The sequence below is a fragment of the Grampus griseus genome (genome assembly GCF_964374135.1).
Source record: "Grampus griseus genome assembly, chromosome: 4".
NCBI classification, from domain to species: Eukaryota; Metazoa; Chordata; class Mammalia; order Artiodactyla; family Delphinidae; genus Grampus; species Grampus griseus.
The window spans coordinates 99596534-99620688 of record NC_138997.1 but is presented as its reverse complement, the minus strand read 5'-3'; the positions used below and the strand labels follow the sequence as shown (position 1 = coordinate 99620688).

At 44.5% G+C, this 24155-nt stretch overlaps 1 protein-coding gene across 2 annotated transcripts in view; it reads right to left on the bottom strand.

Annotated features, from left to right (window-relative positions):
• The window catches only part of FAM184B (family with sequence similarity 184 member B), a 114311-nt gene that overhangs the window by 63858 nt on the left and 26298 nt on the right, over positions 1-24155 (bottom strand). For both annotated transcript variants that reach the window (XM_082652778.1, XM_082652779.1), the window contains exons 2-3: positions 1799-2551; positions 901-1036 (exon numbers count right to left, since the gene is read on the bottom strand). In XM_082652778.1, coding sequence (XP_082508904.1) covers positions 901-1036; positions 1799-2551 — 889 coding nt within the window. The remainder of the gene's footprint in view (positions 1-900; positions 1037-1798; positions 2552-24155) is intronic.

Sequence of the window (24155 nt, the reverse complement as noted above, 5' to 3'; positions counted from 1 at the left end):
TTTTTTTGATTGTGCTTTCCATAGTTTAAAAAGAAATTGAGGACGTTCCTGGATATATGTACATTCAAAGGATTTAAATAAAGAGATTTCAAGTATAAGACAAAAAATAAATATAGTTACAATTGCTCAGTTTCTTCCCATATGCCCTACTTCTGAGACCACTGCTGTAAACCCTCTATACCCTCTGGTTCCAACTCGTACTTTCCAGCCCGAGGTGATTTCTTCTTTCCCAGACACCTCACTGCTGCCTGGGCCGCACCCATGATAGCAAGGCATGCTGTGGGCTGTAAAGTAGCAGTCCCATAAACTCCCTAGAGGCAGAGCCTATGTTTTGTGCCTTTGTTATATCTCCCAGTGTCAAGCTGATGACACTGTACATACTCAAACACTTTCTGATGAGGGAGCTCAGTGGAAAGCACTTTGGAGTCAGATAATCTGAGACTCAAACACCACCTCTATCACCAGGCAGCTGGCTGGCCTTGAGCTAGCCACGTTAACTTTCTCAGCCTCATGTCTTCATCTGTGACATGGGATACTGACGATACCTAACTCACAACATTATTGGGAACACCCAATAACATCACTGTGTGAATGATGTTAGAGTATAAAGCGTTGTCTAAGTCTAGGGAAAAGCCAGAGCTGAGAAGTTCAGGCACTAAGGTGGATCTGGTGGAGAACTTTCTGGGGGGCCAGACATCCTTTTGCATCATGCCTTTTAAATACCTGACCTGCGGCAGCTCTGGATGTCGGCTCACTTGTGTCCTGCATGGATGGGACTTGCCCACCAGGCAGGTCGGATCAAATAGCCCTGCCCTCCACTCTGCTCCCTCAACGTCTCAAGGCTGCAAGCAGCGTCAGGCCAACCTTTGCTGTGTAAGGAAATCGTTCCGGGCATCTCACCGCTTTTCTGTGTCACATGACACTCCTGCAACATTAGTCTGTCTTTGGCAACAGCCAGCTTCTCCCCAAGTTTTTCTGCAGTGCTTTTTAACTCTGAATTCTCCTGTCGAGCCTCCTTGAGCTGCACATCCAGGTCCTAAACAGACAGACAGGGTCTCATTTCTCTTGTTACAGTGCTGGGTCAAGACATCCTATGTACATCAGATCTGAAAAGTGGGTAAGTGCACAGCATATGCCTTTAATCTCTGGAATTCAGTGGCTCAGGGTTCATCAAATCCCTACTCATCCTCTGATTGGCTGTGTGACTTCTGGCAAGTTATTTAACCTTTCTGTAGTGAGGATCAAATGAGATAAAGTGTCTGGGACGGAAAAAAAAATGCTCAGGGAGTATGAAGGATACTAGCTGCTGTTACTTTTAGAGATGGGGCTCTGTGAGTCTGTGGGCCTCATGTAACTGACTTGTCAATGGTCTGGCTTTCCACAAATACAAAGCCCCAAGGATGTTAGGACAGCAAGTTGTTACGGAGTGAGTGGGGGGTTTAGAATTAGGCTGAATTGAGTTCAAACACTTTGTAGCTGTGTGCCCAGCTAGGGCCATCCTTAAGCTTCTCAATTTCGGTTTTATCTTCTCATCTCTAAATTGTAAGTCTCTCAGCTCTCAGAGGACAGGGATCAAGGCTGGCTCACCGTGTGTCTCCTGCCCACAGCCCCGGCCTGGCACATGGTAGGTGTTGCACACACACTTGCTGAATGAATGTGGTTGAACTCCATGGAGGTAATAATGCTTGCTCTGGCAGAAGTCAAGGGCTTCGCACAGTGCGTGACACACGGTAGGTGTTCGACACTAGGGGCCATGCTTAGTCTCCCATTTGGAAGGTAGGAAGAGTCCCTGCTTTACCTGAATGCGGTCCTTCAGCTTCTGGGCGTACTTCTTCAGGTCACTTATCTTGCGGCCCCTGTGCTCCAGATCCCCTTCTAGCTTCCGGACCTGGGCCTGCAGGGCCGCCTCCTGGGCCTGGAAGTTCTTCCGGAGGTCGGTCTCCTTCTCCTGCCACTGCCACAGGGCCTCGCTCACCGACTGCTGCATGGCCTGCTGGACGGCCTCGTTCTCCCGCTCGTACGTGGCCTGCAGCTCCTCAGCCTTCCGAGCATAGTCCTTGCTCAGCTGCTGGTTCTCCGCTCGCAGCCGCTCCACTTCCAGCAGGACCTCCCGCATTTCGGGGCCGCAGCCCGGCTCGGCCTGGGGCTTGGGACCCTCCTGGGCGAGCCCGCCCCACCCGGGCGCCTCGTGGCCGCTCATGTGCCGGAGCCTCTTCTCGTAGTCGGCCTTGAGCTCCAGCATCTCCTTGGAGAGGGTGAGCACCCGCTCGGCGTGCTCGGCCTCCACCCTCAGCTCCCTCTCCTGGGTCTCCAGCCTGCACGCGGCCGACCGGGCCAGCGCCTCCTGCGTCAGCCGCTTCTGCAGCTCCAGGGCGCTCTCCAGGGCCTGGACGCGCTGCCTCAGGGCCTCCTCGCCCGCGCGGCCCTGCGCCTGCAGGAGCCTGGCCTCCGTCTCGGCCACCGCCTTCCGCAGCTCCTCCTGGTGGGCCTCACGCAGCGCCTCCATGCCCGCCTCGGCCTCGTCCTGGCGGGTGTTGAGGGTATAGATCACCTGCGGGAGAATTCGCGGAGCCGGGTTAGTGGGAGGGGCGTGGGTGTGATTGAGGGGCCACGTGACCGGAGAGGGCCGTGACCCTGCCGTGACGTAGGCTGATCCCCACGAGCTGCACCTGAGAAGAGGATTTGAGTGGAAGTGATTAGAAACTGTCCTCAGGAGAAACCGGTAAGGAGTTCCATTGGGACCTCTGGGAAGCACCATGGGAATCCAGTGAAGGGTCTGAAACAATCTGGGCCGCAAAAAGAGCCCCTCAAAACCAAACCAAAACAAAATACAACAAAACACTAGAAAATAGAATCCAGCAATGTAAAAAAAGGATTCCACACCATGGCCAAGTGGTTTTTATCCCAAGAGTGCAAAGTTGATTTAACATCTTAGAATGGGATTGACATATAGACACTACTATGTGCAAAATGGAGAGCTAGTGGGAACCTGCCGTATAGCACAGGGAGCTCAGCTCTGTGCTCTGTGACGACCTAGATGGGTGGGATGGGGGCGGGGGGCGGGCAGAGAAGGAGGGAGTCCAAGAGGGAGGGGATATAGGGATACATATAGCTGATTCACTTCACTGTACAGCAGAAGCTAACAGAACATTGTAAAGCAACTATGCCTCAATTAAAAAAAAGAGAGAATAAACAGAAAACCGAAAATAGTAAAGAAAAAAAATCAATGTGACACACCATGTGAATAACATAAAGGACAAAACCCACAAGATTGTTTCAACAGACACAGGAAAACCATTTGACAAAATCCAATACCTCTTCATAACAAAAACACTGACCAAACTAGAAAGAGAAGGGAACTCCCTCAACCCAATAAAGGGCATCTATGAAAAACCCACAGCTAACATCGTACTCCATGGTGAAAAACTGTTCTCCATAACTTCAGGGCTAGGTGCTGAATACACATTCAGAATCTCAGAAAATCCTCATGGCAGCCCTGCAAAGTTGGTATTTTTCTCCCCATTCTAAGAATGAAACATTGAGGTTCAGAGAAATTAAGCAACTTTTTCAAGGTCACAAGGGATAAGAAGATTTGAATAACCTGTGCTCACAGCATGGTACTGCACTGTATCTCACCGTCCCTCTTGAACATTCATTCATTTACGCATTTACTGAATATCTCAGATGTACCATGTTCTGTGCTGAGCACTAGGAATATGTGCTGATCAATAAGGCAACTGAGGGCTTCCCTGGTGGCGCAGTGGTTGAGAGTCCGCCTGCCGATGCAGGGGACACGGGTTCGTGCCCCGGTCCGGGAGGATCCCACGTGCCGCGGAGCGGCTGGGCCCGTGAGCCATGGCCACGGAGCCTGCGCGTCCGGAGCCTGTGCTCCGCAGCGGGAGAGGCCGCAGCAGTGAGGCCCGCATACCGCAAAAAAAAAAAATAAAAAAATAAATAAATAAGGCAACTGACATTGTGACCTCAAAAATATTATAATTGGTCAGGAGAATCTGACAAGAATATGGTCAGTTTCAACGCACTAAGTGCTATGTGAGGGATCAGCACCACTTACTAGAAAAATACAGAGGGAGGGTCTAGTAGAAAAGACAACTTCCCAGAAAAAGGGAGCCTTGTCTCCTCATCCTTGGGGGGTGACCCGTTCCCTTTTACATGTCAACCTTCATGTGGGTAAGAACAATATGACTTCTTTGTGTTGTATCATAGCACTTGGTATGAAGTTGAGCACACGACAGGTTCATAATAAGTATCTATTACGGTACTATTGCTGGTCATCAAAGATTCATGCTTTCTTTCCACAGAGTTGCTGCAGAGGAACAGCCACCAAGCAGAGACCACGTTTCCTAGTCCCCTTGCATCTAGATGGGACCATATGACTAGTGATTGCCAATGGAATGTGGCCAGAGGTGGATGTGCGTCATCTCAGGGCCAACGCTGGGGTTAGGGTTAAGGGGAGGGTTAAGAAGGAGGCATGTCCTTTCCCGTCTCTTTTTCCAACTGCAAACTTACTGTGGAGTGCAAGATGGAAGGTGCCTGGGTCCTCAGTGACTGAGTAGAAGGCCACCTGCCCACCAGAAGCACTGGCCTTGATCTCTACACGAACAAGAAATAAACTATCGTGTTGAGCCTCTGAAGTCTTGACATTTATTTGTTACCGCAGCCATGATCACCCTGAGAGAACTCACAGGACTCAGCATATAGTCATACTCACGGCTATGATTAATTATAGAGAAAGGATACAAAGCAAAATCAGCAAGCGGAAAAACGAGCTTGGCAGTGGTGGAGGTCAGCGGGGAGTCTGGAGGAAATGAGGTGAAAGCTTGCAAGAATCCTCCGCCAGTGGAGTCACACAGGACTTGCTTAATTTCCCCAGCAAGGGGGTGTGACAACACATGTGAAATACTGCCTACCAAAGGAGCTCATTGAAGAGGTAGCAAGGTTTTTATTGGGGGCCAGTCGGGTAGACAACTTCTTCTCGGCATTACCAGAATTCCAGACTCCCAGAAGGAAACTGCTCACATAAATCACATTGTTTGCATGAACAGTTAAGGCCTGCTGAGATGTTCTTATTAGTGTGGGTGATGGGAACCCTCTGGAAATCCACGTTCCCAGATGCCAGCCAAGGGTCAATTTTGCAAACAGACCATTCTAAGGATAAGCAGTCTCAGGTGTGCTATGTTAACTTTTCTGCAACCTGACACCCCAACTGATAAAAAAAGATTGACTTTTATTTTCAGTGGAGTCAAGCTGTGGCAGATCAAATCTTAACGTAAATGGGGTTTTCTCACGGTGAAGAACAAAACATCCTTGTAAAGTTTATTCCGTGAAATTTGGCATTGGTTATTCCATTGAGGATAAAATAAGTGAGTGGTGGTGGTGGTGATCTTGGGAACTGCGGTTCCTATATTCACTATACCTGTACAACAGAAAACTTCGATGGAGATCCAGTATATTCTGATGCCACTAAAGCACTTAATGAAGAAAGAACCCAAACATTGTACCCATTTGAGTGAGAACCATGTCACCTGGATCAGGGTCTAAAGGACTTCAGCTTTTTCCAGCATTCACTCATGTGAGTCTGCCCTGTCTGTGAAAATGCTCCCCATGGGCACACCCTTGAATTAACACAAGACCAGATTTCAGGCTGGAGGTAGCAGAGAGGGTCTCACACTAGGCTCGAGCCTCAAGGCACTTTGGCATGTACACTTTTATTCGTGGTGTCTTGCAATTAAAGTCCCCAAACAATCCCCACCAAAGACCTGCCCAAACTGTTCTCTTAGGCTGAGATCTGGTTTCAGAACTTTTGGCTTTCTAGAGGTGCCAGACCCACCGTCTCCTGACCTTCCATAGAAGGTTACTCCAAGGGTATGTAGACATAACCTGGAAAGTATGATACGTTATTATTCATATCATATTTTAGTCACCATCCTTTTTTATACACATATACATTCATATGCACCATTTTTTTTATTTCATAGATATCTTGGAGATTATGCCATTTCTATATATAAAGAGATCCCTCATTTTTATTTTTGGCTACTTCCTATGCCATATCATATGGATGTGCTATGAATTATTTCTCCATTACCTGCTGATAGACATTAAGTTGTTTCTCTGTGGAAGATCATCAATATGTTTGCTTCGGTGTTATTAAATAAAATTTTCCTTACTCTTTTTTTCCATTCCTCCTGGTAATCTTGAGGTCCAATTTTTGCTTATGAATGCAACAAATGAAATTCCAGAGCTTGGTCTTAAAAAACTAATCTTCACAGTTAGTATAGAATCTTAGGAAAGAGATGAAAGAGGTGTCTCCTCTCCCAACCGTAGGTGGGGAGAGATGCCATTTTCCATCATAAAACTGATATGAAGAATTTGTATTAGAATTCTTCAGTTCAAAAGCATCAAACTCATTTCCCTGAACAACATGGAGTCATTTGTGAATGTTCACAGCTGTGCCCATGGCAAGGGCACTCCTGGCACTACTCTGTTGGGTCATCTTGCCTATTCTCAAGTCAGTCTCATCTTTTTCCACTCTCTCCACTTCCTCATTCCCACAACCTTGATCTCTGAGCTTGCCCTCCTTCTTCCCCTAGCCCAATAGTCTCTTTTTACCTTAATTTCTCTCCTTTAAAGCCACAACCAATCATGTCAACTACCTTCTTATTGACATCTTCAAATCACCTGCGCACCTCATCTTTAGCCTCCAGATCAACCCATCCACCTCAGCTCTTGTCAAATACTACTAACTGGTACTTAAGATTTCCAACCTCATCTGTGCTCTCCATGCGGATACCATTTAATTGAGTTATTGTAGTAATTCCCTATTCTTTTTTTCCACAAGGGCTATTTCAATTTTCTACCATGTTTCTCAGGGCTATGACCCTAAATCCTGGCCCACTGCTACTCTCCTAGCATAGTTATCTCCTGTTTTTTTTTTTTTTTGCGGTATGCGGGCCTCTCTCTGCTGTGGCCTCTCCCGTTGTGGAGCACAGGCTCCGGACGCGCAGGCTCAGCGGCCATGGCTCACGGGCCCAGCCGCTCCGCGGCATGTGGGATCTTCCTGGACCGGGGCAAGAACCCATGTCTCCTGCATCAGCAGGTGGACTCTCAACCACTGTGCCACCAGGGAAGCCCCTCTCCTGTTTTTTTTGAAGGAGTAATGATTAAGGGCTTGGACTCCAGAACCAGCCAAACTCAGCTGAGGTCCTAGCTTCACTGTCTCTTAGCTGGTGACCTGGGTCAGGTGATTCAACCTGTCTGGAGCTCAGTTTCCTAACAGTAAAATCGGATTAACAATAGCACCAACCTCCTAAGGCTACATTGAGGGCTACATGAGATATTGCATAGAGACACCAGATACCCAATAACTGCATAATGAATATTACCTTCTGTCCAGAGAAAAGGACTTGGACTTTTAACTGCAGGCTGGGAAAAAGCCAGAGCATTTGATCATTCTTGGTATAGTATTGGGGGCAGAAGCAGACTGGTGTGGTTAAAGAAGAATGGAGGGTGGGGAAGGGGAGATTAAGAACATGTGCCATTCTTCCCCAAAACCACTGGTGAAGGGAATAGGGATAGAGTAGGCAGATGACTAGATGGGCAAACAGGATCAAAGTAACATGGAGGGCACTAGAGAAAGGCAGATAAGAAGATTTAGTAGAAAGGAAAAGAAACAGAAGAAATGGTATAACTCAAGATAAATGAGTTTTACTTGGAACAATTGGGGGAAAGCATAAAGAATTTCACCTCCTATGTAAAGTGTCCTTTAGCTCCCTCCAGATACTAGAAACTTATCCCATTTATCTGTCCTCCAGTGCACTGTGAACCACTTGGTTGTTACGGTCCTTTCATATCATAGTATGGACATTTAGATGCTGGATGTCAAAGTAAAATGTGAGCTTCATAAGCATAGGGACCTCAGCTGATATATTCTTTAGTTCCCCAAGCACTTAGCACAATGGCTGGCCTGATCCAGACTCTAGTGTGTTTCCTGTTAGACTGAACGAGAACTTTGTAAGGGGTGGCAAGAGACTGAACGAATAGGATTCCAGAAGAGAGACCTGCAGGCGTAGAGGCCCTGAAGTGGGAACACACATGAAAGAGACAAGCATAACAAGTAAAAGACTAGGCTTTGGAGTCTACACTGCCTGAGTGCAGATCCTCTTTGCCATTGCATGGATGCCATACAACATATAGCAGATGCTATCTGCTCTGTGTGACCTTGGGCATGCCATATAATCTCACTGGGCCTCAGTCTCCTCATCTGTACAATGGGGAGAATAAAGTTCCTGCTTCATGAGGTTACTGAAGGATTAAATGAGACAGTGCTATACGGCACATCACATAATGCCTGGCTCACCCACCGTAAGCACCTATGGGACCTGGCTGTTCCTATTATGGTTGTCCACAGGGCACTTTAAGCCTGATGGAGACTTCTGTGGCAATGGCACTCCTCTTAGAGAAGGCAGTATAGTAGAACTGGTGGAGTAGGGGTCCTCTGGAGTGAGAGAGACCTAGATTTAACTTCCTGGTAAGAGAGATTGCTGGTGGACCCAAGTTCTGTTTCTCTCCTTTGTCCTTAGAAATAGAACCTTAACTTGTCCGTGGGCACACTGCCACATTCCTCAGCCTCCCTTCTAACTTGGAGCAGCTAAGTGACCAAGTTTTGCCTAGTTGGATATAAGCAGATGTGTCATTATTTCTTCCGAGATGAATCTTCTATTTTCAAGCGTTCATCTTGAACCATGAAGGGGATGCCACAGGCTAAGGTTGGCAGGACAATAAGATAAGAGGAACCGGGGTCTCTGACACAGTGGAAGACCATGCCAGCCCTGCAGTGATTCCAACAGGATTGCACTGGGTTTTCTGTCATTCACAGACAAACTAGCTCTGTTTGATACATATACTTCTCAACTCTGATCTTTTAAAAATTGCTTAAGTTATTTCACTTCTTGAAGCCTCAGTTTCTTGCCTGTAAAAGAGAGATAACCCAGACCTGTTTTTTTTGAGGCTCAAATAGGATTACATCTTTTAGTTGTTGGCACATAGTAGGTACTTATTAAATGTTTTTGTCTTCTCTTTTCTCACACTATGCCCTCAAAAAGGAACGTTGCTTGTTTTTTGGAGACACAATCTGCTCTACCTCCCCACCCTACCCCACCCTCAGAGTCTGAAATTGTTGAGCAGATCTTGAGCATACCCACCCTTCTTCTGGGCCTGATGACTCACAGGTCACTTGGCAACCTTTCCGCTGCCACCTGCTTGATTTCTTTCAGTCACCACCTACTCAACTGAAACTTCAAAGTGACTGACCCAAGCCTTATTTGTGAATCTTCTCCCTCAGGAGGAGGCCAACTTCAGAATCCATCAAGGGACATGAATAATTCAGGAGCCAAGAGAAATACTGAGCAAGTTGCAATGTCTTCCCAAGGGTTTTAGAAATTCACTGCTAATGGTGTGAGTTCAGAGAAAATTTCTGCAGCGGGCCTGTTAAGGTCTTAGAGGTCGAGTATTGTAGGTTTAACAGAGCTATAATGAATGGTTTCTGAGCATCAGATCGTAACGAAAGTTTCCATCCAGTCTGGCAGCAGGAGTCAGAAGTGAAATGGAAAAGGAAAACAGGAAATAATATTTATTGAGTGCCCAGAGTATAACTTCTCTGGGCCAGGTGATATACATATTATTTGTCAATAAATCTAACAATTTTACAAAGTGGACATTCTCATGCTTCTTCCTGTTTGACATTGGGTGGGGTTAATTTAACATCTAGGAGGGATAGAGCATGGTGCTTAAAAGGAGGATTTGGATCCGCTGGACCTGGGTTCACATTGTAGCTCCACCTCTCTCTAGCTTGAGGGAGTTATTGAACCTCTCTGATTCTGTAACATGGGGAGATCAATGCCTACCTCATAGATTTGTTTGGAGATTAAAATGACATACAGAACCTAAAACCGTTAGCAGCATTCCTAGCACCGAGTAAACACTCGAGAAATTCTGACTGCTATTATTTTTACTATTATTGCCAAACGACAATGTTAAAAATAAATAATAAAATAAATAAAATAATGTTAAAAAGTGCAGATGCTAGGATTGAAACCCAAATCCTTTTGGATCTAAAAATTAAAAGAAATAGAACAATTAGCTTGTTTAGAAAAAACCTGGTGATATTCTTTCATTCAATATTTTTATAGCATCTACTACACGCTCGGCATGGTGCTAGGCACTAGAAAAACAGAACAAATAAGATCATTCTGTTGAGGGGTTTATAGGTTAGCAGAACGTGGTAGATTGTCCTGTTTTTCCATTTTTTCCTTCCTTGCTATAGCCCTTCCAGTCTGTGGACAGCATTTACTTTTCTTTCCTTTTGGGCTTGCCTGTGACTTGCTTTGGCCAATGGAATGAGAGTGAACTTGTTGCAAACAGAGGCTTTAAGTGTGTTTATGTGTTTTGGCTTGCTCTGCTTCTAGAAGAGTACATTTAGGGTAGCCATGGGTTCCAAAATGAGAGACATGTGGAACAGGCTGGACCCCAACCCAAAGGCTGGAGTGAGCTTGGCTCAGCCAAGCCCAGTAGAGAGCAGCTGTACAGCAGCCAACCTAAGCAGGAGATAAAGCACTGCTCTTGTAGGCTGCTGAGATTTTTAGGGTTGTTTGTTACACAGCATTATCACAAGAAAACCTGACTAACACATGAAAAGAGAGAGAGACAAGTAAGCCAATTAGTACATTTAGTGGTATTTGAGGTGCTTTGCTAGAAATCTTCTAGAGAAAGGCACAAGGGTCACAGGGAAGGATCACATTGCTCCAGTAATTCTCTCCCTTCCTTCCTGCATCATCATTAATGGATCACTCCCATCAACATATAAGTGTATTATAATTTTTATCATTAACAAAAATCTTTCTTTTGATCCCACATCTCCCACTTTTCTGCATGTCTTTATAGCAAACTCCTCAAATACTTTGTTTATACCCATTGTCACTAATTCCTCACCTCCACTTCTCTCCTGAACCCTCTCCAGTCAGGCTTTCAACCTCACTAATCCACCAAATCAACAGTCACTGTTTCACTAATGACCTCCAAGTTGCTAAAGCAACAGAAAATTCTCAATCTATCTGTTTAACTTTTCAGCAGCATTTGACATAAGAAATCACTTCCTTCTCCTTGAAACTTTGCCTTCACTTGGCTTCCCTCCTACTGACCACTGACCACTCCTTCTCATCTGATTGGCTAGTTCTTCCTCACCTCTCATCCTTCAAATAGAAGGGCCTCAGAACTTGGGCCTTGGACTTTTGCATCTCTACAAACACTTTCTTGGGATCTCATTCAATTTCATGATTTTATGTATGCTTTTTTTTTGCTAATGACTGTCCAACTTATGTGTCCAGGCTGGACCTGTCACCTGAATGTCAGATTCATGTCCTGTTGCTTACCAATATCTCCTCTATCTAACATGCACCTCAAATTTAATTCTGGGGATTTTTCCTTCAAAACCTGCTCTTCCCACATTATTCCCCATCTCGCTCCATAGCAACCCCCTTCTTCCAGCTGCTTACGTCAAATTTTAGAGGCTATCAATAAATACATGAAAAGATGCTGAACATCACTAATTATTTGGGAAATGCAAATCAAAACTGCAATGAGAATCACTTTGTTGTACACCTGAAACTAACACAACATTGCTAATCAACTATACTCCAATATAAAATATAAAATTTTTAAAAATTAAAAAAAAAACTGCAATGAGGTACCACTTCATGCCCATTAGGATGATGATCATCAAAAAACAAAAAATAAGTGTTGATGAGGATATAGAGAAATTGCAACCCTTGTGCACTGCTAGTGGGAATGTAAAATGGTTCAGCTGCTATGGAAAATGGTATGGTGGCTCCTCAAAAAATTAAACATAGAATTACCATGTGATCCAGCAATTCCACTTCTGGAATTTCAATTCCAATAATTGAAAGTGGGAACTTGAATAGATATTTGTACACCCATGTTCACAGCATTATTTACACTAGCCAAAAGGTAGAAACAACCCAAGTGTCCATTGATAGATAAATGGATAAACAAAATGTGGTATATACTTACAATGATGTATTACTCAGCCTTAAAAAGAAAAAAATTTGGACACATGCAACAACATGGATGAACCTTGAAGATCTTAAGCTAAGTGAAATAAACCGGTCACAAATGGACAAATGTGGTGTATGATTCCACTTGTATGAGGTACCTAGAGTAGCAAAATTCACAGAGATAGAAAGTAGAATGGTGGTTGCCAGGGGCTGGGGGGAGGGGGTTCTGGGGAGTCAATGTTTCACGAGTAGAGAGTTTTAGTTTGGGAAGATGAAAAAGTTCTAGAGACAGATGGTGGTGACAGTTGCACAACAGTGTGAATGTACTTAATGTCATTGAACTGTACACTTAAAAATGGTAAATTTTATGTCATTTATATTTTATCACATTAAAAAAAGACAGTTAAAAAAAGTTTAGAGCCGTCTCTGCCTCAAATCTGTCTCTGACATCCTAAATCCACTCCATCAGCCAATCCTGAATCTCGCCCCTTCTCACCATCCCATCCTGCCCTTAATCTGAGTCATGAGCACCTCTCACTTGGACCATTACAATGGCCTCAACCCTTGTTTCTACCTTGCCATCTAAAGTCTGTTAAAAGTCAGTCAAAAAAAAAAAAAAGTCAGTCAAATCATGTCTCCCCACTGCTCAAAACCTTCTGATGACTAACCACGCAGAAAATGTCAGAGCCTACGGCAACCAGAAGGGGGTTACATATTCTGGCTCCCCAGGCCCTTTCTGAGCTCACCTCATCTTCTTCTCTTTCTCACTCCCTCCACTCCAACCACATGGACATCCTTGCCGTGCCTCAATCATGCCAAGCACACTCACTCTCTCACTGCATCTCCGTGTATATTGTTGCCTCTTCTGGGAGGACCATTCTCCTTTGGGTTTCTCCTCATTTGCCACCTTATCAGTGAGACCCGCGCTGATTACCCCCCAAATCATTGCTCTCCTCATACTTTTTCCTGCTTTATTTTTCTTCATGTCACCTTTATCTGACATATCATATATTTTACATGTTGTTTTTTTTTCGATTTGCTTATTGGTCTTCCTCTCTAGAGTATGAGTTATACGCGGGTAGGTTCTTTTGTCTGTTGCGTCCACTACTAGATCCCAGAACAGTGCCTGACGTGTGGAAAGGACTCTGTAACTATTTGTTGAATGAATGAAAAATCTCTTTATCCAAGCAGAGAGGCATCAGAGTGCAGAGGATACTTGAGTTGGGTATGAAAAGATGAGCAAATGTCATCCAGGTGAAGAGAAAGGAGAAGAAAATACAGGTAGGGGGAGTGCCAGGAGCAAGAAGTAGCACAAAGGCATGAAATAGGGGGGACTGGGAGGGGACATGCAAGGGGAGTCCTCCTGGCCAGAGCCTGGTGAGGGGCATTGGCAAGACGGGGAGGACAGCATGACCCAGCACTGGACAGGTGGGCAGGGGTCAGACACTCAAGGGTCCAGCATCCATGTTAAGGAGTTTAGAGTTTATCCTGTTTACATAGCACATGGTGATCATGCAGACTCCCATACCTTGCCCTGAGATCCTGATGTGGTACGGCTGGGGAGAGGCCAGGACCTACATTTTTTTAACACTCGGCTGCCTAGGGCTTCAGGCTCTAAAAGCATATGATGCATACTTTGAGGAACTGTGGCTTCTATGCCACGCAGGAAGCTTTTCTTACAAGACTCTACCTCTCTGAAATTACAGGGAATAAAACTCTCCATAATGTTTAATTTTACATGGCAACTTGACGGGCCACATGGGGCCCAGATATCTGGTTAATATTATTCTGGGTGTGTCTGTGTTTCTGGATGAGATTAACATTTGAATCTGTCAACTGAGTAAGGCAGATTGCCCTCCCCAGTGTGGGTGGGCCTCATCCGATATCCAGTGGGGGTCTGGATAGAACAAAAGCCTGGGTCAGGGAGAATTCACTCTCTGACAGCTTGAGATGGGATGTCAGTCTTCTCTTGCCCTCAGATTAGGATTTACACCATTGGTTCTCCTGGTTCTCAGGCCTTTAGACTCAGACCACCAGCTCCCATGGGTCTCCAACTTGCAGATGGTACACTGTGGGACCTTTCTGCTCCATAGTCACATGAGACACTTTCTCATAAGGAATCTCTTTCTACATATATATCCTATTGGCCCTGTCCCTCTGGAGAATCTTGATTAAGACATTCTCCATTTCATAAGTTTGGGGACCACTGCCCTGACTTCAGTGTGGAGTCCAGATGCGATGGGGCAGGGAGAAAACTGTGGGAGGCAGGGGGATGAGCTCGGGGTGAGCTGGAGTCAGAGCAGGGGAAATGGGAAGGGGTGTGGGTTCAAGAGTGGCCAATTAGCAAGAGTGGCAGGGCAGAGACTCACTAGGTGTGGGGTAGGGGAGACGGAAGAGTCCAGTGGATTCTCCAGCTGGCATGACTGAAGCGGGGCGGGGGGTGTCCATGCTACCCCACCTCAGAAGCATAGCATCCTGGGATGCCAGAACATGGATAGGTCAAGGTCACTGCTTGACTCGTGTCCCTGCACATGAGGCAGCTCCAACTCTCCTGGCACCAAGTCAGAACAGAGGACTAGCTAAACCTTAAGAAGGAAGTCCTGAATTTGGGTGCTGAAACTCCTGGGAAGAGCAGAGGTCTTGTGATTGCTGTTCCTTTCTTTATGGAAATGGGTTAAAACAGGTCCCAAACAAGGCTGGGCTCCTGCAAGCAAATGGGCTTGGAATGGAGGCCAAGATACTCATTTTTTTAAAGAAAATCTCATCATTACCCATCAGACAGCCATTGCTAGACACCTAGCTGCACATGGCACTGAGCTGTGAGGCATAAGCTTCTGAGTAATTGAAGCTCAACTGTCTCCCAAACTTGTTTAGACTGAGACTTAGCTGAAAGGTAAGGGCAGTCTCTTCAGAAGGCTCTTACTGAGAGCCCCTCCTCTCACTAGCGGAGGCCGACACTCACAGATACAGGCCCGCCTGCCTTCCAGGGAGTATCACCCTCTGCATAAGATGAGTGGATATATGTATATGTATAACTGATTCACTTTGCTGTACACCTTAAACTAGCACAACATTGTAAATCAACTATACTCCAATAAAAATTTTTTTTTAAAAGCTTTAAAAAAAAACCCAAACCGGGGCTTCCCTGGTGGCGCAGTGGTTGAGAGTCTGCCTGACGATGCAGGGGACACGGGTTCGTGCCCCGGTCTGGGAAGATCCCACATGCCGCGGAGCGGCTGGGCCCGTGAGCCATGGCTGCTGAGCCTGCGTGTCCGGAGCCTGTGCTCCGCAACGGTAGAGGTTACAACAGTGAGAGGCCACAACAGTGACAGGCCTGCGTACCACAAAAAAAAAAAACAAAAAAACAAACCCCAAACCAAAAAACAAAAACAAACAAAAAAAGATGAGGGACCATATTTTGAAGCTCCAATGACTTGCTTACAGCTTCTTGGAACACAAAGACTAGGGCTAGCTCCCTTGGTTAGCCAACCTGGTCAATATTTATGCATATGTGTTGCAATACTTCCTTTGTGAACAAAATCAATACAAAAAATCCTTTAAAAACTCAATACAAAGAAATCTTAATACCTCTCACAGGAAATACTTTAACAGAGAAGTACTCCAGGTAGGAGCATCAAAATCTATAACTACAGATACAAACAAAATCATGTGAACTTAATAGCAGAAAAAGTGGAGGAGTTTAAGGTAGTCTTGTTGCTGCTGTGGGTGTAACGAGGTGTGCAAGGTGCTGCCTGAAGCTTCGATACGGGTGACAGGGAGCTGCAAGCCACAGGCCATGTTGGTTGCAGCCACTCTCTGCTTTCAGAAATAAGCTCTTCAACTCAACCTCGAATAAACTTCTCCTGGGAATGAACGTGCGACAATAGAAAGAGCATTTGGCTTTCATAGAGTTGAGGGCACGCCTGCTCTCTGTACTTCCTAAAAATGTCTGGAATCATTTCTTCCAAACCACCTTCCTTGTGATTACTCTACTTTAAGGCCCCTTCATCCCTTGCCTCACTAGAGTGTTCCATTTACTGGGCCCAAGGTCATTGCTATGGTTGTTACTATTACCATCATAGAAGAGGTCCAGGGTGCGCAGCTTGTGCTTAGGTTGGGGATGAACTGGAAGATGTATATATCACTTCTGTCAGCACCCATAGGCCTACACTTAATCTCAGAGCCAAAAAGGAGTCAGGGAGATGCAGTCTCTGGCTGGGCTGCCTTGTGCTTAGCTAGAATATAGATGGTTCTATTACTAACAGGAAAAAAGAGAGACAGGTTGCTTCCCCTGTGCCAGTACCTTAGAAAGTTACAATCTTGCCTTTTACCAAATCTATACCAGCTATGTTATATACAAATGAGGATGCCAAGGCTCAGAGACTTTAAGAAATTTTGCCAATATCCTTCATCCCATTAGGGCAGAATGGAAACTACAGCTTATCCCCTGATTTTCAGTCCAATGTTCTTTTTCTCTAAATTGAGTCTTTGGTTTAAATTGAAAAGGTTACCATAGAATTTCTAAGCTGTGCCAGATAAATACAATGACCTTTAAAAATGAGACCAGATTGTGACATTGCTCAAATGTTGAACAGAGATGCAAAATGAGCCAGTAAAATGTCAGAAAGAAAGACGACTATATTCTTAGAATTTTAAGATTATAAGCAAGATACCACAAAGACCATTTTTTCATTTCATAAATAAGGCAACTTTGGCCCCAGGAGTCTACTGATTTCTACACCATCGCACAGCTTGTGTGGAAGAGCCACAATGGGGCCTTTATCTCTTGATTTTCAGTGTTCCTTTCACTGAATCTCAAAGTCCTTCATGAGAGAGAAAATGGGTCTCAGAAGAGCCTAAAGTTGGAACCCATGAGACTCCCAGGAAGTCCCACTTTCTCTCCTCAGGTGTTATCTACAGAATTTGTTACTCTCTTATCTGACTCATATTCACCTTCAATTCAACAACTTCCATTTATAGAAGCCCTTCCCTTCATCCATCACCGTGCTGGGGTGGAGGGATGTGAAGATATAGAAGCCATGGTCCCTGCCCCAGGAAACTTACAATTTAGTAACAAATATATAAAACAACCATGAAGTGATGGAAGATGACATGATGGCAGGATACAGGGTGGTGACTACTTTATTTTCCCAGAAAATGTAATATCCCACCCACCACCTGTGAGAGACTCTCACCCCTGGCCAAAGGGACGAGTAGGTATCCTTGGCTGGCTAATGATAGAACCCCATCCTTCTGATGGGGTTGTCATGGAGTTGTCATGGCTGGAGCTCTAGCAGTCATCTTGGACCATGAGGAGACATCAAGAATGAAGCTTTGCAGCCGGCAAGGCAGAGCAGAAAGATACAAAAGCCTGGCTCCCTACAGCATGAATCTTCCATCCCAACCTGTGATTGTATACTTCCGGTCCTCTTTTATGTAAGGGAGTAATACACTTCTCATTTGTTTGGGTTTTTCTGTTATATGTAGCTGAACCTAATCCCAAGTAATTAAAAGCCCATTTATTTTGCTCACTTTTATATCTCCTGTACCTTGCATTGTATCTGGCACAAAATCTGTGCTCATGAGAAGTGTCTGATGAATCATAAACAAATGGGTTTGTATTAAATGGCCCACACCACCAACACAATAAAAATGAATATTATGCATATATACATAAAATATATGTAGCTATTTATAGTTCAGGGATTATTTTGGGAGTTGCTAGGGATTTTTCACTGTAGCTTTTAAGATCCAGTTGAGCTGTTGTTTATACCCCTCACTTCTTGAAATAACACACATAATCTTGCTTTTGGAAGAGTCCTGAGGTCAGGCTGGCAATATTTCTTTTTTATCACAGCAGTCTTTACTGTCAGCTCCATATGCAAAGCAAACTGCAAAACCATATGGTCCGCTGTCCTGGACTTTTGTAGCTAAAGGGAATAAATGGCCAACTCACTAGTTTTCTTAAAAATATACCCACCACCAATTTCTTTGTTTTTTTTAAATTGAAGTATAGTTGATTTACAATACTATGTTAGTTTCAGGTGTACAGCAAAGTGACTTGGTTATACATATGTATATATCTATATTCTTTTAAAATTCTATTCCATTATAGTTTATTATAAGACATTGAATATAGTTCCCTGCTATACTGTAAATCCTTGTTGATTATTTATTTGATATATAGCAGTATGTATCTGTTAATCCCATACTCCCAAGTTATCCCTCCCACACCTTCCCCTTCAGTAACTGTAAGTTTGTTTCCTACATCTGTGAGTCAGTTTTTGTTTTGTAAATAAGTTCATATGTGTTATATTTTAGATTCCACATATAAGTGATATCATATGGTTTTTGTCTTTTTCTGTCTGACTTACTTCACTTAGTATGACAATCTCTAGGTCCATTCATGTTGCTGCAAATGGCATTATTTCATTCTTTTTTCATGACTGAGTAATATTCCATGGTTTATATACACCGTATCTTCTTTATCCATTCATCTGTTGATGGACACTTAGGTTGCTTCCATGTCTTGGCTATTGTAAATAGTGCTGCTATGAATATTGGGGTGCCTGTATCTTTTAGAATTAAAGTTTTCATCTTTTCTGGATATATGTCCAGGAGTGGGATTGCTGGATCACATTACTCACCACCAATTTCTTTTAAGGGGAAAGAAATCACCCTTACGAAGTAAAATATATCTCTCCTTATGCACACATCCCCTTTTCGGTCAATCATTTAGCAAATATACCAGGCACGGTACTCAGTACAGGGGGTCCAGCATGCTCAAAACAGACTCAAATCCTTGTGTGCATGAAGCTGACTTTTTAGTGAGAGAGTCAGACAACAAACATGTGAAATTAACAATCTTTTAGGACGTGATAAATGCTAAAAAAAAGAAAAGAATAAAGCAAGGAAGGAATATTTGGGGGGGGGATGGAGTTAAAATTTTACACAAGGCAGTGAAGGAAGGCTTCACTGAGAAAGTAACATTTGAGTGAAGAGCAGATGGACATGAAAGAGTGAAGAATGAAGGGTATCAGGGAAGAGCCCTCCCAGCAGAGGTTTAAGAGCAGAGTCCTAGAGGCACAAGAATGTGCGTTGGGCTATGGAGCAGCAAGGAGGCCAGCGTGGCTGGGGCAGAGTGAGCGGTGTGGGCAAGGAGCAGGCAGGAGAGGTGACAGGACCAGGTCGTGGAGGACCCGTGTCTCCTTGAAGAATTTTGGTTTTTACCCTGTGTGAAAGGGGAAGCCCTGGAGAGCTCAGAGTGTGATCTGATCCACATTTTATAAAGATCACTCTGGCTGCTGTTGAGAATGGTGGAAGCAGGGAGATTCATCAGGACACGTGTCTCTTCTGGGTCCCACCAGCCTTTTCCCCCCTCTTTTCTTTTTTTTTTTTTTCTTCTGACGTACGCGGGTCTCTCACTGTTGTGGCCTCTCCCGTTGTGGAGCACAGGCTCCGGATGCGCAGGCTCAGCGGACATGGCTCACGGGCCCAGCCGCTCCGCGGCATGTGGGATCTTCCCGGACCAGGGCACGAACCCGTGTCCCCTGCATCGACAGGCGGACTCTCAACCACTGCGCCACCAGGGAAGCCCCCCCCCCACTTCACTCCTTCGGTGATCTTCCTCCCAAGCCCACTTCAGACCCAAGAGCCATTTCGTGCTCCCTCTGTCCCCACCAAAATGTATTTTTGGATTCTTCCATCACACTAGTCAACAACAGCTGCCACTGCGAGCAGATTTATACCCAAGGAAAGCAGAGTGAAGAACAACAGTCTGTAGAGTCTCCACTGGCTGAAGGGGGTCCACGTTCTCCCCAGCGTTCAGTCGGGACTTCTTCAGGTGTAAGCAAAGCAAATCCAAGTACGCTTATTTTCTACTGTTGATAAAGAAATTACCACAAACTGACCAGTATGGCGTGGCTAGGTTCTTGCTCAAGGGCTGAATGAAATTGAGGCGTTGCCTGCTGAGTTCTCATCTGGCGGATTTGGGGAGAAATGTGTCTCCCATCTAATTCAGGCTGTTGGCATAATTCAGTTCCTTGTGATCTTAAGACTGTCATCTGGGACTGCTCTCAGCTCCTAGAGGTCACCTGCGTTCCTTAGTACATGGCTCCCCCATCTCCCTCACTGAGTTTTTCTCACACTTCAAGTCTCTCTGATTTCTCCATCTGCAATCTCTGATTGGGCTTTCGGGGCTCATGTGATCAGATTACTTGGAACCTTAATTACAACTACAAAATCCCTTCCAGAGAAATCTAGATTGGTGTTTGATTGAATAACTAAAAGAAGGTGTATATACACCAGGGGCTGGGAATTTGGGGCTATGTTAGAATCTGCCTAGTGTACCAGGTACACTAGGTAAGTACCAGGCAAAAGGGAACACACTTCCCATGTGTCTGGGAAGGACCTCCGAGAATGGAAGGAAGAGGTATAGGAGCCAGGCAAGGCCTCAGAGCACGCATGACTCACACTCTCTCTACTCACCTCTCATCTCTGCTGACTTCTGATTGTCTCAATTCGGCAGAGCTCCTCCCCCCACAGAACAAGAAAGACCACCACCATCAGCTGCCCTAGCTCCTGCAATCACAGTTTTGTTATTCCAGCAAAAAGAGAATTTCTCTCCCCTAATGACTGAATATCAATCCAAAGGATTCCCCCAGCCTAGGTCAAGTACTCCTGGATGGGATGGGAAGTAGAGCACCAAGATTGAGAGCCCTCTGAGAACCATGTGGAAAGGGGGAAGAGTTCTCCAAAGGAGGGAAATGGAAAGCTTGCTGGATAGACAAATAGACCAACTATGACCATACTCAGCTGTCTCAGTCTTACCCACAAAGACCTTAAATCCCCTCTGCATCTCTCCCTTTCCTTTTCTTACTTGACAGTTAGTCTTGCCTTCTCCACCCCTCATGAGGTCTAGTTCTAGAATCCACAAGATTAAGTTCAAACCTACAACAGCTGGGGGTGTGGGATGCATCAAGAAGTTAAAGGAATGATGCTCTGTAGAAAAATCCAGAAAGAATTCTGGATGAAAGTTTAGTCCTTGTTCTGTACTAACTGTGATATGGAGCATGTGGTGGGGTCGGCTGTTCAGGTCTCTTTTCCAGAGAACCTGAGGTGAGGAGTATAGCCAGTTGATACCCTGAGATTCACAATCACAGTCCTGCCAAGGCAATGATCCCCCCAAGCTGCCTCTAGCCAACAACCAAGCCCAGGGGGAGGAACAAGGCTGGGCTATTTCTATCCAACACAAGACTCCTCTAATGTTCCCTCTCTGCTCAGGAGCTCTTCATCGGCCTGCCCAAGACTCTTTCTTAGCGGGACTGTAGTCTGTAGGTTTTTCTACCCAGTTCTTCCCTCTTGCCTCTCACAGGTGTCAGACCTGAAGCATGGTCAGTAGGTGCTGCCTGTCTACTCCTGTTCCTTCTCCCATTACTCTTCAGACTCTTCTCCCCATAAATCTCTTGCACATCTAAATTTGTCTTGCTGTTCATTTTTTGGAAGATCCAAACGGACACACATGTCAAAACTCTATTTCTCATCTGTAACTTAGACTGGATTTCTGGGGTCCCTTCTAGCTCTAAAATTCCACCTATTTGGGAGATTCTACAAGGTTACACCTGTTTGATGAAAGAAGAGAAAGAGGGCTGACCATCTAGATCTCTAATCTACAACTATTTGGGGCCTATGATCATTGCTCTTTTTGATTTTTATCCCAGTCTTTTGGTAATATCTTAACAAACAAGGAAAATAATTCTGGGCAAAGTTTCAAATGGCTATAAACATTTCAGGAACTGGTTGAAAACTCTACACATGGCTTGAAGCATCGTTTTGTCTTAACCAATCGTTCTTATACTTCAGTGTGCAGAAGAGGCCCCTGGGGGTACCTTATAAAAGGCAGATTCCTGGACCCAACCCCAAAACAGCTTCACTCAAGAGGAGGGTGGTAGCCCCTGGGAATCTGCCTTTTCATCAAACTCCTTAGTTACTGATGCTGGTAGGTCATGGAGTAACTCTGAGAAATGAGAACCTACGATAAAGTAAATTTGTATTTTTCTTAAGTTTTACAATAATTATTTACTGAGAACCTATAGTATGCTGTGTGAAGCTATACAGAGTCATTAACTCTGCATGGTGGGGGGCAGGGTGGTCCAAGATGATTTCTCATAGGTGATGATCTCTTGCAGCAGGTCATAAAAAATAAGAAGGAATTTGTCCCCCAGCCAATAACATGGTGAAGGCACTCCCAGTATGTTTAGGTCACATTAGGCAGGGGAGCCGAGGAGTCCTGGATTTGGTCAGCAGTGGAAGAGAAGACTACGGGAGGGAATATGGACCTTCTGCTTTAACTCAGTTACCACCTTGGACTTTATTTTCAACATCTGTGATATTGACAGAGAACATCACTTCAGAAGTTTAGGGAACAGCCCTCTTACCTAGATAAAACACAATGTCAACAGAAAGTTAAGAAAGAGTCAGAAGTAGTAAATGCTATTTGTTTTTTCTTCCATGGTGTAACACGTGCCAGAACTTAGAATGGCACTTGATCAGAGGCTCTCTGTGAAGCTGCGGGACCTCTGCTCTGGCTCCCTGAGGTGTGTGCTGTATTCTGGGGCGTCTCACAGCCCCAGGAGCGAGCATCTAATTTGGAAACCCCCCACTGTCTCTCAAGGTTCACCTGATGCAAAGGACTCAACTATCAGTGAGGGCATCTGAGCCCCCTGATCCCTGTTCAGAAGTGAGGATCCTTTGGTCCCCTTATAGTCCCTAGAGCTGATCCATAGTTGTCCTTGGGTTTGACATATGGTTTTGTCCCTTACACTTCAATCCCCTGTATAATTTTTTAAAAATCATTTTATTTTTTGTTATCAAAATAGTACATGATCTAGGTAAAAATAAATCAAAAGAAAAATTATTTAAAAATTACTCCTGGGGCTTCCCTGGTGGTGCAGTGGTTGAGAATCTGCCTGCTAATGCAGGGGACACGGGTTCGAGCCCTGGTCTGGGAGGATCCCACATGCCGCAGAGCAACTAGGCCTGTGAGCCACAACTACTGAGCCTGTGCTCCGCAACAACAGAGGATGCGATAGGGAGAGGCCCGCGCACCGCGATGAAGAGTGGCCTCCGCTTGCCACAACTAGAGAAAGCCCTTGCACAGAAACGAAGACCCAACCCAGCAAAAATAAATAAATTAATAAACTCCCACCCCCAACATCTTAAAAAAAATTACTCCCAATTAAAATAACCTTTTTTAAAAAAAGAAAAAAGGAGTACATATATCCTACAATTTCAGAGGTTTAAGGGTGCTCTGAAGTGCATCTTTAAGTCTCTTATTGTCAAGGTACCCCAGTTCAGGAGTCCTTGAGAGGAAAGGAAAAAGGAAGACAGAAGGGATCGGAAAAAAAAGAACCCACAACAGAAACAGATCTAAATATTGAATTGTTAGTACAACCTATAGATTCAGCATTTGTTGCCTTGAACATAATAAGCTAAAATAAACATGGTTGCATTACCTTAAAGAAGTCAAAAGAAGAATAAAAATCACCTGTATCCCCACTGGTACAAAGAAATAGTCTCGCTAACATTCTCATGTGTTTCCTGCCAGGTTGCTTTTATATGTATATGCTTTAAGTTATTTATTTTCATAACTATGATCCTGGTATGTAATCAATTTCATTTCTTCATTTTTGCATTTACCATTATGAGCGATTTTTTTCTTCCTAAACATCATGCTTAATGTGGACATAAAATTCCATCACGTACCTCTATATTTTATTGCTATATACACCTATTGCTGGAAATTTAAGTCATTTTCAATGTTTCTTATGAATAATGGTGCTTAGAATAAAGATTTGCATTAAAGCTTTTTTTCATACTTTGGATTTTCCCCTTAGAATGAATTCTCAGAAGCAGAATTTGAGGATGAAAGAATAAGAACATTTTTAAGAGTTATCAACACATTGTCAAGCTGCTTTTGAGAACAGTGGGACCATTTCATACTGCCACCAGGCTAAACAAATGTCTGCATCACCATACCCTCACTATCGTGTGTTTCCTCTTCTTTAA